The sequence below is a fragment of the Pituophis catenifer genome, unplaced genomic scaffold (assembly GCF_029215685.1).
Source record: "Pituophis catenifer annectens isolate HBS135680 unplaced genomic scaffold, rPitCat1.0.hap2 SCAF_2, whole genome shotgun sequence".
NCBI lineage: Eukaryota > Metazoa > Chordata > Lepidosauria > Squamata > Colubridae > Pituophis > Pituophis catenifer.
In genome coordinates this window covers 256849268-256862492 of record NW_027256882.1, presented here as the reverse complement: position 1 = coordinate 256862492, position 13225 = coordinate 256849268, and the positions used below count along the sequence as shown (strand labels likewise).

The window sequence follows — 13225 nt, the reverse complement described above, 5'->3', positions numbered from 1 at the left end:
TTTAATGTTGAGTATTTAGATAAAGGGATCCATTCAAAATTTTGGTTTTTGTAGTTGTCTGCATATTTCTTTACTTTTTCAGACATGCGCTGCTCTTTGTATCCATTTAGATAATGTTACCTAATTCTAATTTTTGAGGGGATATATCTCAATGTAAGGTTGTAGGAAATAACAAAAGGACCATGGATGTAACTCACTTTATATCAAGGAATTATAGGTCATGATTCACCATTTGGACAAATATTTGGAACTGTCATTTCCATCTACCACTAGAATATATACCCATTCATTTCTGCTGAGAGAATATGGTCTTAAATGTTTTTTTAAAAAATGGCTAATCTATACATTTATATTATGATTACAATAGTCAGATGAAAGGATAGTTATCCCCAAAAAGAATGGAATTTACTGCAAAGAAAATTTACATAAGTGAAATTATAACTTTTCACTTCACAAAATATTGTGGTTCATTGGCTGCCCTGATCAAAAGAAATGATTGTGTGACATTGATACAGAAGCCCAAACCAATGGATGACTTCACCCAGTGGTTCTATGTAGAGTTTCAAAAAGATTGGAGTATATAGTAGATGTAAGTATTAACAGTGTCATAACCAGCAACTGGCATGCATTGGTATGCCCATGGAACACATCTGCTTCATTAGCTGCAGTAACTATTGGTTTGGTTTTGAGTGCAATTCAAGGTGCTGGCTGTCACCTTTGGCTATATAAGGCATAGGGCCTGATTACATGAGGGATCACCTGTCTCTCATAACAACTGCCCAGCCAATTTGATCCTGCACGTTGGCATGCTTTGGGTTCCTTTAATTAAATAATCTCATATCTCAGAATCCCTGAAGTGTACTTTCTCTGTAGTCAGATTTACCCTCTAGAATGAAGCCTCACACTCCACCCTCAGACCTATACACCCCACTCTGGGTTGTTGTTTGGAACTGTGAAGTTCATCATGTTTGCCATCCTTTATCTTTATTTTTTATTTATTTTATTGTTGTGACCACCCAGAGTCATTGATAGTCAGGTGGCATACAGGTTTAAGCGATTATTATTACAAAGGTTGAAACTATTTGTGCTAGGATAGTCCTTACCATTATAATTAACAAAATTTGCCCATCCGGCAGTATATATTTCACTGCTGATGTTTTCAAATAGTGTTTATTGAATTATACTTGTTAAAATTAGTTTAGTATTGATTAGTGTCAAACATCATCGACTAGTGCTATAACAATGGCATTTGTTAAATTATGGAACTATAAAAGCTAAATAAATTTCTAGTTAATTATTAGCACCAATACTAAACATTCAATGATTCATATGGCCATTTATTATTTTTAAAATGATTGATGAGACCAAAACAATATAGTTATATTACTCTTATAATACGAATTTTTAGAACTTCTTGACACATTACATTATGTGGTATAATGAGATGCATGAGCATATTATACCACTTTACATAATTTAATATGTGAATGTGCAGAAGCAAAGTACATGTAGTAAGCTTTCAAACAACTCATGATCTTACTACCTGCAGATTATATACACTAAATATTCATTTTAAATATATGGGTGCTCAGAGACACATGCTGTAACATCTGAGAAACTTACATTCCTGAACTTTCACACAAGTGATGCAGTACTAATATGAAAACACCTCCTGCAGGACAATTCTTCTGTATTCCATGCACTTACAACAAACTCTATTCAGAATGTTTCCTGTACTGTAATATACAGTATTTCATTTGTCCTGTGGAATTAGTTTGCTTTTCAAAAGAAAAGTCATCCAAGTTTCTGACTCCTTATATGGCTCAATTAATTCACCTTTAAGCAGTCACCATTAATATTATCTTTTTATCTTAACATCACTAAGATTAGTCAATCAATGACTGAATACATCATGCTCCCAGGGTAGGATGGAACTCATGAAAACAAAAGTTACTTAAACAAAATTCAAAGTAACCCTCTCCTTATTCTGACTATAAATTTGGGTAACAGTATTATGAAATCAAGTTTTTTTGATATTACACACTACATTGCTTGTGACCATAGAAGAGGTATTAAAGGAATAAAAATTTATTATGTAATTTCTTCCAATATTCTTCTGCTCTGTTGGGGAACACAGGCTTCTTTGAATGGTTGCTTTCTAAAATCATGCTACTGTCAAGTATTGATGGTAGAACAGCCCAAAAAGGCTTGTGGAAAAAAGACAAGCAGCAATCCACCAAGTGAGAAATGAAAGGAGTCCTCTGAACAACAGTGGAGTGAAAATGTTCTTCAGGCTAGCCAGAGCCATTGTTAGCTGTATTACGGTTACCTTCATCTTTCTATCATCAGATGACAATTCAGAGCTTACTGAACTGCTCTGTGGACTGTCCTCTGGGGGTAAATCTGAGGTTAATTCTGGATAAATGCCCCACGAATAGTTACCTACAAAAAATAATTAAAGCAAGAACATTGCTAAGTTTTTAAATCATTTTTAATCACATGCTTCTAAGAACAAAATTGCATGCTTATTAGGAAAGGCAAACAACATTTTGAATAGAATAAAGACAGAGACAACCATTTGAAACCTGAGACACATGGTTCAACTTTTCTCAATATTAAATCATGCTTCATTTTTCAAAAGATGAAATATTAATTTGGAAATATACTGTTCAAAAAAATAAAGGGAACACAAGCAGAAGACATCCGAGATCTGAATGAATGAAATAGCCTTATTAAATACTTTGTTCTTTACATACAGTAATTTATACACTGCTCAAACAACTAAAGGGAACAAAACTACTGTATGTAACGAACAAAGTATTTAATAAGGCTATTTCATTCATTCAGATCTCGGATGTCTTCTGCTTGTGTTCCCTTTATTTTTTTGAGCAGTGTATTTGAAAAGAAAAAGAGTTAAAGGAATTTCCAGAAAAGATAGGCATTTCTCAACAAGTTAAGCTTTTACAACACTTGTCTATGTTAATAGCAAGGGAAATTGAAATAAAAAATGAATTATCTGAAAAAAATGAGTTTGCAAATACTGTAAACCAGGGAAGTGGCTAGCATATAAATTACAACAAGAAAAAAAATGATACTGAAATTACAAGAGAGATACTGTATTTATGACAATGTGGCATGCAAAAAGCATTTCATCAATATTCCAATTTGTATAAAGAAGTGACATCTCTCTAGAAAAAAATTGATGAATATCTAATGAAACAAAATTTACCAAGGATTACAAAGGAATAGAGATTCTGATCACATCTATAAGAATAAGGGAAGTATCTAAAGCTATAAAAAAGATTAAAGTAGGAAAGGTTCTTGTACCAGATGAATTATCTGTTTTGATAAAATATCTTTACAACTTTCACAAAATGTGATGAATTCTATCCTAAAGGGAGGAAAGATTGCAGACAATTGGAAAGAGGCCAATATAGCATTAATAGCTAAAGAAGGACAGCATTTGACTTTAAGACTTTTGCATGCACAAATATGTAAAGATTCGGTGTTACCCACAATGGAAAAAAGGCTTGATGAAGATCACAGAATTTGCTGAAATCACTAAATTTATTTCTTTAATCAGAGAGAAGATAATATCTTATTATTGATTGGAGCCCCTTTATGGACTTTTTGCATAAAACAGAAAACATGAACTTATGGTTTATGGTTTTAATGATTAGACAGGACAGATTATAGAAAAAAAGATAGTTATACGGTAACCAAAGAGTAACAGGTAAATTTATGATTGCGCTTATAGTTACTGTAAAGAAGATTGAAAGCTACTTCTACCTATACCATCTTTTTTATGTATTTTCTTTTCTTGCACTTTTATTTATATTTATCTTTTTTATATTAGTTTGTCTTAGTTTTTATCTCCTATTTAAGAACCTTTAATAACAACTATATATATATGAAATATGCCCTAAAGCCAGCAGCATTTCTGTTTCCGGTTGCACAGGGATACTCATGGCACATGTTGGTTCATAAATTAAAAGATGACTGGTGGGATGGAAACAGAGAAATGAATAACCAAGAAATTAATTTTTTGCATCTACCTTTGTCCTACTTTCAAAATGAACCCTCTGAAAATGATTTTTTTTACCTAATATAATTTTTCCAGTAACTGCCCATAAGCATTTTATTTCATTTATTGAATATTTCTTACCTAAAGTTTTTAACAGAAGAGTCATGTGCAGCAACATAACCAGAGGTGCCACATATTGAAGAGCAATTATACAAAGATAGTAAAACACTCTGGCCACCTGAAGTCAACAAAAATATTGCACAATTAGGGGTGCAAGACAATACTATCTGGTAAGTTATCATAGCCAACAACACACACATTAAACACTTTTATGGAATGTGTTGACAATCAACCACCCAAGATCCTGATACTTATCTGCTGGAAAGGGAGCAAAGCTTACATTTTTCACTTCCTGCCCTGTCAGCCCACAGTGCATCAATAATTATTTTCTTAAGAACTAAAGAACTAAAATGTGTACTCAAACAGTAGTTAACAGAATGAATAAGCAGAAGGCAATGCCACCCTAGTCCAAGCTGTCTCCCATTTTCTTTTCAATCCCCTCTCCATTAAGCATGCATTTCTAATCCTGAAAAAACTAGAAAGTTTTTTCTGATTCCTCTTTTGACTGAATCCAATCCCACATAGTTTTTGTAGCAATGCTGTTATAAAAATGATCTTGTTTTGTAATCTGAAAAGTGAGTGAGTGATTTGCATTAAGAATATATTTGCTGCTAAATATATTTGAAAAGCGAACTGTTTTGACACTTTCTCCTGTTATTTAGTTACTTAGTTATTAAAGTCCAGCCCAAACTGATCAACTCTGGGCAGTTTACAACAGTAAAAACAATAACAAAACAGATCATATAATTCAAAAGAAAGTCTACACAACAATTAATTAAATAACTGAAACTTCCCATAAAATGTCTGGGGATAAAGCCAGATTTGAAGGGTGCACTTCAGATGGTTTGAAGAGGGCAGATGCCATGACATGGGCTCGCTTCCTGCTACGCTGTTTAATGAAACCCAAGCATCTGTCTGACCATATAGGAGTGACAGAAACTATAGGACAGTGATGGCTAACCTTTTTGCCGTTGCATGCCAAAAGCGGGGGTCGCACGGTAGGGTCGCACATGCGTATGCCAACACCCATAATTCAATGCGCCCTTCCCCCCGCACATGTGCACGCAACTCATGCTACCCCCGCTTTTGGCACATGATGGCACAGTGGGCCCATTTTTTCACTCTCCCCAGGCTCCAGAGGCTTTCTAGGAGCCTGGGGAGGGTGAAAACGGCTTTCCCCATCCCCCGAGGCCGGAAACAGCACATTTGCCAGACAGGAAGTCGGCAAACAGGCCGTTTCTGGCCTCCAGAGGGTCTCTGGGGGAGTGGGGAAGGCCATTTTCACTCTCCCCAGGCTCCAAAGCCTTTCTAGGAGCAAAGAATGAAAAATGGACCTTCTGGTCCCACCGGAAGTCGGCAAATGGGCCATTTCCAGTTTCCAGAGGGTCTCCGGGGTGGGGTGGGGTGGGAAGGCCGTTTTCATCCTCCCCAGGCTCCTAGAAAGGCTCTAGAGCTCGGAAAGAGCAAAAAACGGGCCTTCCCATGTCCCCGGAGGCCCTCCGGAAGCCGGAGATAGCCTGTTTCCCGACTTCTGGTGGGCCTAAAAATCAGCTGGCCGTCCCTCGCATGCACGCCGGAGCTGAGCAAGGGCAACGCTCGCGTGCCCACCGATATGGCTCCACATGCCACCTGTGGCATGCGTGCCATAGGTTCGCCATAACGGCTATAGGAGATAAGTAATCCCACAAGTCAAAGGAAAGAAATTAAGAGTTAAGGAGGTACACTCAATATTTAAAAAATCCTTCCAACTTCTCCCAAAATATTTACTTTGTCTCTAGAAGGGATAATATTTCAGAATGCTCTTATATTTGCTGTTTATTTAAAATGTAATTTCACGTGTCATTCATATCTAATCTCTTTTTCTAAATTGAAAAAAACAAAGGAAGCTACACACAATTCTATTTATATAAAAATATATAAAAATACCGTGTTTTCCCGAAAATAAGACCCTGTCTTATATTTTTTTGAACTCTGAAATAAGTGCTTGGCCTTATTGCCATGCGCTCAAAAGCCCGATTGGGCTTATTATCAGGGGATGCCTTATTTTGGAGAAAACAGGGTAGTTGCATACAATTTTATGAAATAGAGTATATTAAAAATATAACTATTTTCAAGAAAACAATAGTAGTATTACTCAAAGTTAATGAAAATTGAAATTGTTAGTTTTACTGCTGGACTAACTTACACTTAAAAGTAACTAAAATAATATTGTTGTGGTTTCTAGAAAAACACATCAAATTCTGCCTCAGTCTAATCATGCTCATTAATTAAAACTTAAATGGCTTGTTAATATATATATTTGATTATTGTCATCTTAGGCTTACCATTTTCTGCAATTCAACAGTACTTATTCTTCCAACTTCTTTTTTCATTTGATCCACACATTTCTGTGCTAAATTCAGATAGGCTTGGAGATGGCTGCGCATCATGGCTAACCTCAAAGCACATAGGAGAATTATAATCCACAATCTTAGAGTATCGAATGTAGCTTCTGACATTCTGTAGATTAAAGAATGAACACAGACATTTTCTAAATATCATTCCACACATTGCCCCAACCCCCTACAAGCACACATGCAAACACTGTTGCAGTAATAAGAAGATGGGAATGGCAGATGGGAACGTGTTCCTATGAGAAAGAATAAATGAGAGAAGAGAAATGTGGATGTATGAAAAGAAATCAAAGAAAGGAGAACTGCTTGTGCCTCTATGGGGGATTGAATAGATAGAGAGAAAAATAGAAAAGAGGTGGCCTTTGCTTTCCCCTCAGAAAGACTGAAAATAGTTGTCCTAAAAACTAAGGTTATTCTATTCTAAATCTTATTCTAAGAAATAAGAAAATATCTACAAAAATATTACATTTTAAACATATACTTATTATAAGGTTTAAAAATAAAGATTTCTAAAGCTTACAAAGGCACATTTTCTTTTCCTAATGGTGGGTTCATAATATAATCCTTGGTAATTGGCTTTACCCATAATAACACCATAAGCAGAGGTGCCAGGAAGTTTATATGTAGCAGAGTTCTGGAAGAGACAGAAAGCAAAATAAACACATTGTATTATTACAGAAAAAGGGTATTGCTAAACTATTCTATATTGAAAGCAATAAATACTACTTGATTTCTGCTACATTCTATGTTGATATATTTATGGTTCTAAAGAGCTTGAGAAAACCTTGGAATTCCTTGCAAGCTTATCAAGTAGTCTTGCTTAAAGTGAATAATACAAATTAACCCCCCAAACCTAATTTGTTTGCCATTACCAAATATTCCCTAATACATACAACTGCAGGAAAGTTTGGAAGCTTGTCCCTTTGAACAAGGGAATGGTGTGAATGATTACATATATAGTCCTCAATTTATGACATCAGAGTTCAAAATTCAAATGAATTTAAGATGCTGGTAATGACATTTAAAACCTACACATCAGATTATTTGAGGGACTAATTTAGGTTATATCTAGCCATCCTAACAGGTTTGGCGGGAATGGTACATTAAGGGTCCCATACTTTAAGGAGTATCATCTGGATAAGGCAGGAGAACAGCAGTTTCTGCCATGGCACCCATCCTTTGGAACATCATTCTCCCCCAAGATGAGATTAATCAAAGATAACACACTAATGGATAATAGAAGAGGAGAGAAAATGGGACTGTATTCAGATAACTAAAATGTAGAAAGGTGAACAGATGAATATCTGGATGGAACTCATCAGTTTAGTCCTCAACATTTTAGGTATCCGAACATAGTCCTATTTTATTCCATACTCTTAATCCCTTAGTGTGTTTCCTTTGAAAATACTTTATGAATTTGTAACTGCATTTTAATAAGATTTTAAATTCACTGAATTTTAGAAAACACATTTTGAAATTTGGCATAAAAAACCAGAACCATGTTATAAGAGTAATACTACTGAGAGTGGAGGATACACTTTAAGCTGAAATCTATACCCTTTTAACTTACTGGGTGATTTTTTCAGTTGTTAAACTCAAAGCATCAAGATGCATCTGAGCCAGCCTCAAACCAGGGAACGTCAAAAAAGCTCCAATAAGTGAACAGAGGATAGCCAGGAAAAGTTTGAAGGTTAGCTTAGAAACAGGACCCCTAAAAGAGAAAGAGTAACCGTTAGCTTTTTTAACATTTTAAAATAGTGTTTTTTCTACTAACAATACAGGTGATTGAAAGAGAAGCAAAACAAACAAAAAACTCCACCCAAGGAACATTCTAACTTTTAAGAAGTCTATGGTTATAATTGAAAATTGGAAATATTACACCGACTTATGATTACAATGTAGCAAAAGGCCATATTTGCACACAGTCTTTAAACACTGACTCCCATCTAACAAGCTATGTGTCTGTCTTCTGCCTCCTAAATTTCACCTGAATCTAACAGAATTTTCTTCTTGGCCACAAATTGATCCTGCAATCATTAAGAGGCTTGTATTTATGCTCAAGTTGTTAGTGTTCAGCTTTAAAGTCTTTCATGGAATGGGACTAAGTTATCTGAAGGACTACCTTTGCCTCATTTTACCTGCCCACCTCACCAGATCCAGTAGGGAAGGTATGTTATAGGTTCAATTTCCTACATTTAGTGGTCCCTAGACAGGAGTTTTTTCTGCAGTGGCACCTGCTTTGTGGAATATTCTCCCCTCTAAGGTGAAGTTGGCCACATCTCTTCTGAGCCTCTAAAAGTCCCTTAAGATTTAGTTGTGGTAAGAGGCTTGGGGACCACAGGGGACAGATGACTTAGTGAGGTAGTAACATCTTTTCATCTATTTTTTATTTTAGTTCAGTTTTTCTATTTTAATTGTTAATATTGTGATGATTAAGTATTTCGTTTTAACTTGTAAGCCACCCAGTTGCTTGTTCTGCAATATATATTAGAAATAGACAGATGATAGATAGATAGATAGAGAGAGAGAGAGAGAGACAGACAGACAGACAGACACTCAAATAAAACTATTTTAGATCTTACACTGAAAAGAGACAGAGCTGGGGGCTCCCCATCAGATTTTTCCTCATTATGTATCTTACGTATCCTCTGATGAAAATAATCAAGAGATATTTTACTGACAAATTCAATAGCAATAGCACTTATATACCGCTTCATAGTGCTTTTACAGCCCTCTCTAAGCAGTTTACAAAGTCAGCATATTGCCCCCAACAATCTGGTTCCTCATTTTACCCACCTCGGAAAGATGGAAGGCTGAGTCAACCTTGAGCCAGTGAGATTTGATCTGCTGAACTGCAGCTAGCAGTCAGCTGAAGTAGCCTACAGTACAATTCAAATACAAAAGTCCCTCTTATTGTGTGCTGTGCCAGGATAAGTAAGCATCGATACAGATGTATTGACTTTTGCTATGAACTAAAAAAGTTGTGGAATACTGGGGCTTATTTAACCCAAGAACATATTAATGTGCCAAAGAACAAGAACCAGGAGCCTTAAAAGATTGGATCAGAAACCGAATCATAACTGAGCATTCTTAGTGGGCACAAAATAAAGGCAGAATTTGAGAGAGAATAAAATAAAATGGGCCACATACAGTAATAGAGAAGAATTGGGGGGGGGGGAGAGGCAGGAGTAATTTACAGATCTAAACTCTCTAAACTCTAAACTATTTTGCACCGTGATATTTAGCTGAACATCCAATTAATAATAATTTTATTATTTATGCTATTTCTAATTTGTCCAATAATTGAAATTGTTTGCATTATACATGTCGTTACAACATGCACAATTATTTTTATATAAAAATACATTTATGTCTCCATATAAGCATACAATGACAGGATTCCTGCATTTAAGACAGAACCAACCAAAAATTATTGTCCTGAACAGAATGTACGTTTTTGACATACTTTCAGACATTGCAAGTGTGATTCTGAATTAAAGGATTCATAATTCTGAAAAAATGTTACAAGGAGAAGTTTTTGATGATAATATATTTTCATCTTTAATATTGTGTTTTATACTTACTGGGATTCCAACCCTTGTTTTTCAAAAAATTGCACTGCACTTTCTGAAAAATTGGAAAAACCTGTAGATAGAATGTAGACAGAATATTAAGTTCTCATATGGAAAAAATAGAATAGTTTTAAATAGTTAAGCAAAAATATCAATTCAGTTATGCATAATCTAGAACATCATTTGCTATTTGTAAAATCAAAATGCTATTTGAAAGTGCAATACATTATTAGAAAATAACACATTACAAAATAATGAAAAAAGTCTAACTGAATTTAATAGTTGTGAACTCTTAATCTAAGAATATTTATAATTTGCAGAAAAATATTTTTTTTATTGAAAAAGTTTTCAAATACAAATTTTCCCCCATTTTTCTCCCCCCTCCTCCCTAACCCCCCTCACCACCCATCCCCCCGAGACTTCTTCACAACAAAAACCTAATTCATAACAGATTATATAATATTTTACCATCCCCTTACTCCCTCCTCTAAATACTGACCCTTACTTACTAATAATATTATTAATATTATTACTTCCCCCTTTTACCATACATTTAAAAAAAAAAACCATTCATCTATAACATTGTATGAAAACTTCTAATTTAACATAATATTATTATAACTCCCAATTTAGTAATAATCTGCCCTTTTTTTCCTCCCCCATACTTTTATCTGTATATTATAACATTTCAAAACAACCTTCCACTTTAAAACTATATAATAAATCCTACTTTAACATTTAATCTTTTGTGTATATTAATATAACATTTCAAAGCAGCCTTCCCCATAAATCCTAATTTAACATTTATTCAACTCTATCCATTTTCTCCACTCCCCTAAATATATCACTTAAACATCCATTTTCTTAAACTAAACAATCAGTAAACAAACCTATCTCCACCCACTTTCCTACAAAATTGCCATGCACAATCTTTAAACCACTGCCCACCCTGCTAAAAAAAATATATTCCGTTATATAAAAAAAATCAATAACTTTAAATTTATAATCCATATAATATCTTCTTTGTTATCTTTCCACTGGATTGTTGAATCCATCATCCATATTGGGGTAACATAGCTTCCTGGTGCAACAGTTTGTTCAAAATCCTCCATCATCATCTGCCCCCATCAGTAATGAATATCCTCATATGTATATAAAAGAAAAAAAAAACAACCACCCGAGTGACATTATAATTATATTCCATATAGTTGTAATTGTGGCTTTCATCAGGATTATTAATTCCCATCATCATATTGGGTAACAACCAGATCTTCTGCATGCCCCAGCATAGCTCTCTTGCCTTATAGCTCAAAATGAATATAATATATTTATCAATAAAAAAAAAGAAAACCAAAGTAGATAATCCCAATTCAACTATTTAAGGCTCTTTTCACATCCTAAAATTACGGCATTGCAGAGATCTGTCACTCTCCTCAGGATAATATTAACCAATACTTCGCCTCAACTATCTTTTCATATATTCATTCATTTTTTTAAAAAATAACTGGCTTCACTGTTGCTTAATTTAGAAGTTTTTATTTTTGTGAGACCTATTTCTTTTTTTCTTTTCTTTTTGTGGGTTTGAACTCCATCTGGTTTCCTTTCTACAAGTTGTATATCAACTGATCGGTTTTCATTCTGCTTTATAACTTGATCTTGTTGGTTTTGTTTTTGTGTCTCATATTTCTTTTTTGCTCCATACTTGTCTGTGACTTGATAAGTCATCACGTTAGATTCCGATGCCACTTCTCTCATATTTGTAGATAATCCAGCTGAGGTGTCTAAAGAATCAAAAGGCAATTTGTCCACCACAGCCTCTGTAATTCGATGTTTTCCCTTTATTTCCAACTCCTTCTGCTTATCCTGTATTGTGCCTAAAGATGTTAAGTTCATTTTCAAAAAATTTTGATAAAATTCTTGCGCTTTTTCAACAGTATTTAGTTGGTATCTTTCTCCTTGATATCTCAGTATTATACCAACTGGGGCATCCCACCTGAATAGAATATTTCTTTTTTTTAGCTCAGTCACCAGAAAACCAAATTTCTTCCTTTCCAATAACATCTTGGGCGGGAGCTGTTTGTAAATCCAAATCTTTCTTCCAAACAATTGCAAAGTAGAGTTGAAGGAATTTTGCACAATATTATTTCTAATTTCTGTATCTGTAAAATAAACTACCACATCTCTAGGCAATTGCCTTTGCTTTGCAATCCAGGAGTTTATTCTATAAACTCTATCGGTCCTACAAAATACTTCCTCAGGTTGGACCTTTAAGATCCCAGCCAGAATTTCCGAAGATATTTTCCTCAAATCAACTTTGTTATTTTCCTGCAATCCTCTCAGTCTAATTGCATATTCAGTAAAATTATATTGCATCATTAAAACTTCTCTTTCAATCCGTTGTTGCATGTTTTCTGCATTACCAGTCTTTTGATCAGCCTCCATTTTAAATTTTTCTTCTGAGCTATTGTCTTGAGTGTTTATCAAATCATTTTCAATTTTTTGTATTCTATTGTCCAAATTGTCTTCAATTTCTTCCACTTTAGACTCTAATAAGTTAGTATTTGCATCCAACTTGATCATAAATTCTGAAAAACCATTAGCCATTTTTATAATCTTTCGGTCCAGAGTATCAAACTTTAATTGCACTAATTCTTTAATTTCCTGCTTAAATTTTTCAAAGTTCTGATTCACAATCTCATCCCTTCTTACAATCTCCTCCAAAAGAAATTCAATTATATTAAAATCAGTTTTCTGAGACTGGAGCTTTAAAACTTGTTCACGTAGTTTATTAATGGGGGAATCCCCCCCCCACAGCTTTTTGTCCGGCTTTACAAGCTTTAATGCCATATTTCCACACAGACAAACTATTTTCTTAAAAAAAAAAAAAAAAAAAGAGAGGCAAAGAAGAAAAAAAGGACTTCTTTCCAACCAAGATCAATATCAGATCTCCAGGAAGAGAAAACACAAAAATAGAACTTTATCTTAAGTGTAGCCAAAAGTATTTATTCCGCTACTTTGTATCTTAATGGAAAACGGAAGGACTCTCCCTTTCAGCCCCTTCTCAAGCCTCGGCAGTCGCCATTTTTAAAAATTCTTTTTTCCTTTCCCCTTTCCTT

General features: G+C 34.5%; 1 protein-coding gene across 1 annotated transcript in view; it reads right to left on the bottom strand.

Moving 5' to 3' along the window:
• Positions 1-1845: 1845 nt before the first annotated feature.
• The window catches only part of TMEM161B (transmembrane protein 161B), a 28409-nt gene continuing 17029 nt past the window's right edge, over positions 1846-13225 (bottom strand). The window contains exons 7-12 of the mRNA XM_070935772.1: positions 10122-10182; positions 8108-8248; positions 7058-7171; positions 6469-6643; positions 4166-4262; positions 1846-2442 (exon numbers count right to left, since the gene is read on the bottom strand). Of these exons, the coding sequence (XP_070791873.1) occupies positions 2165-2442; positions 4166-4262; positions 6469-6643; positions 7058-7171; positions 8108-8248; positions 10122-10182 (866 nt within the window). The 3' untranslated portion in view covers positions 1846-2164. The remainder of the gene's footprint in view (positions 2443-4165; positions 4263-6468; positions 6644-7057; positions 7172-8107; positions 8249-10121; positions 10183-13225) is intronic.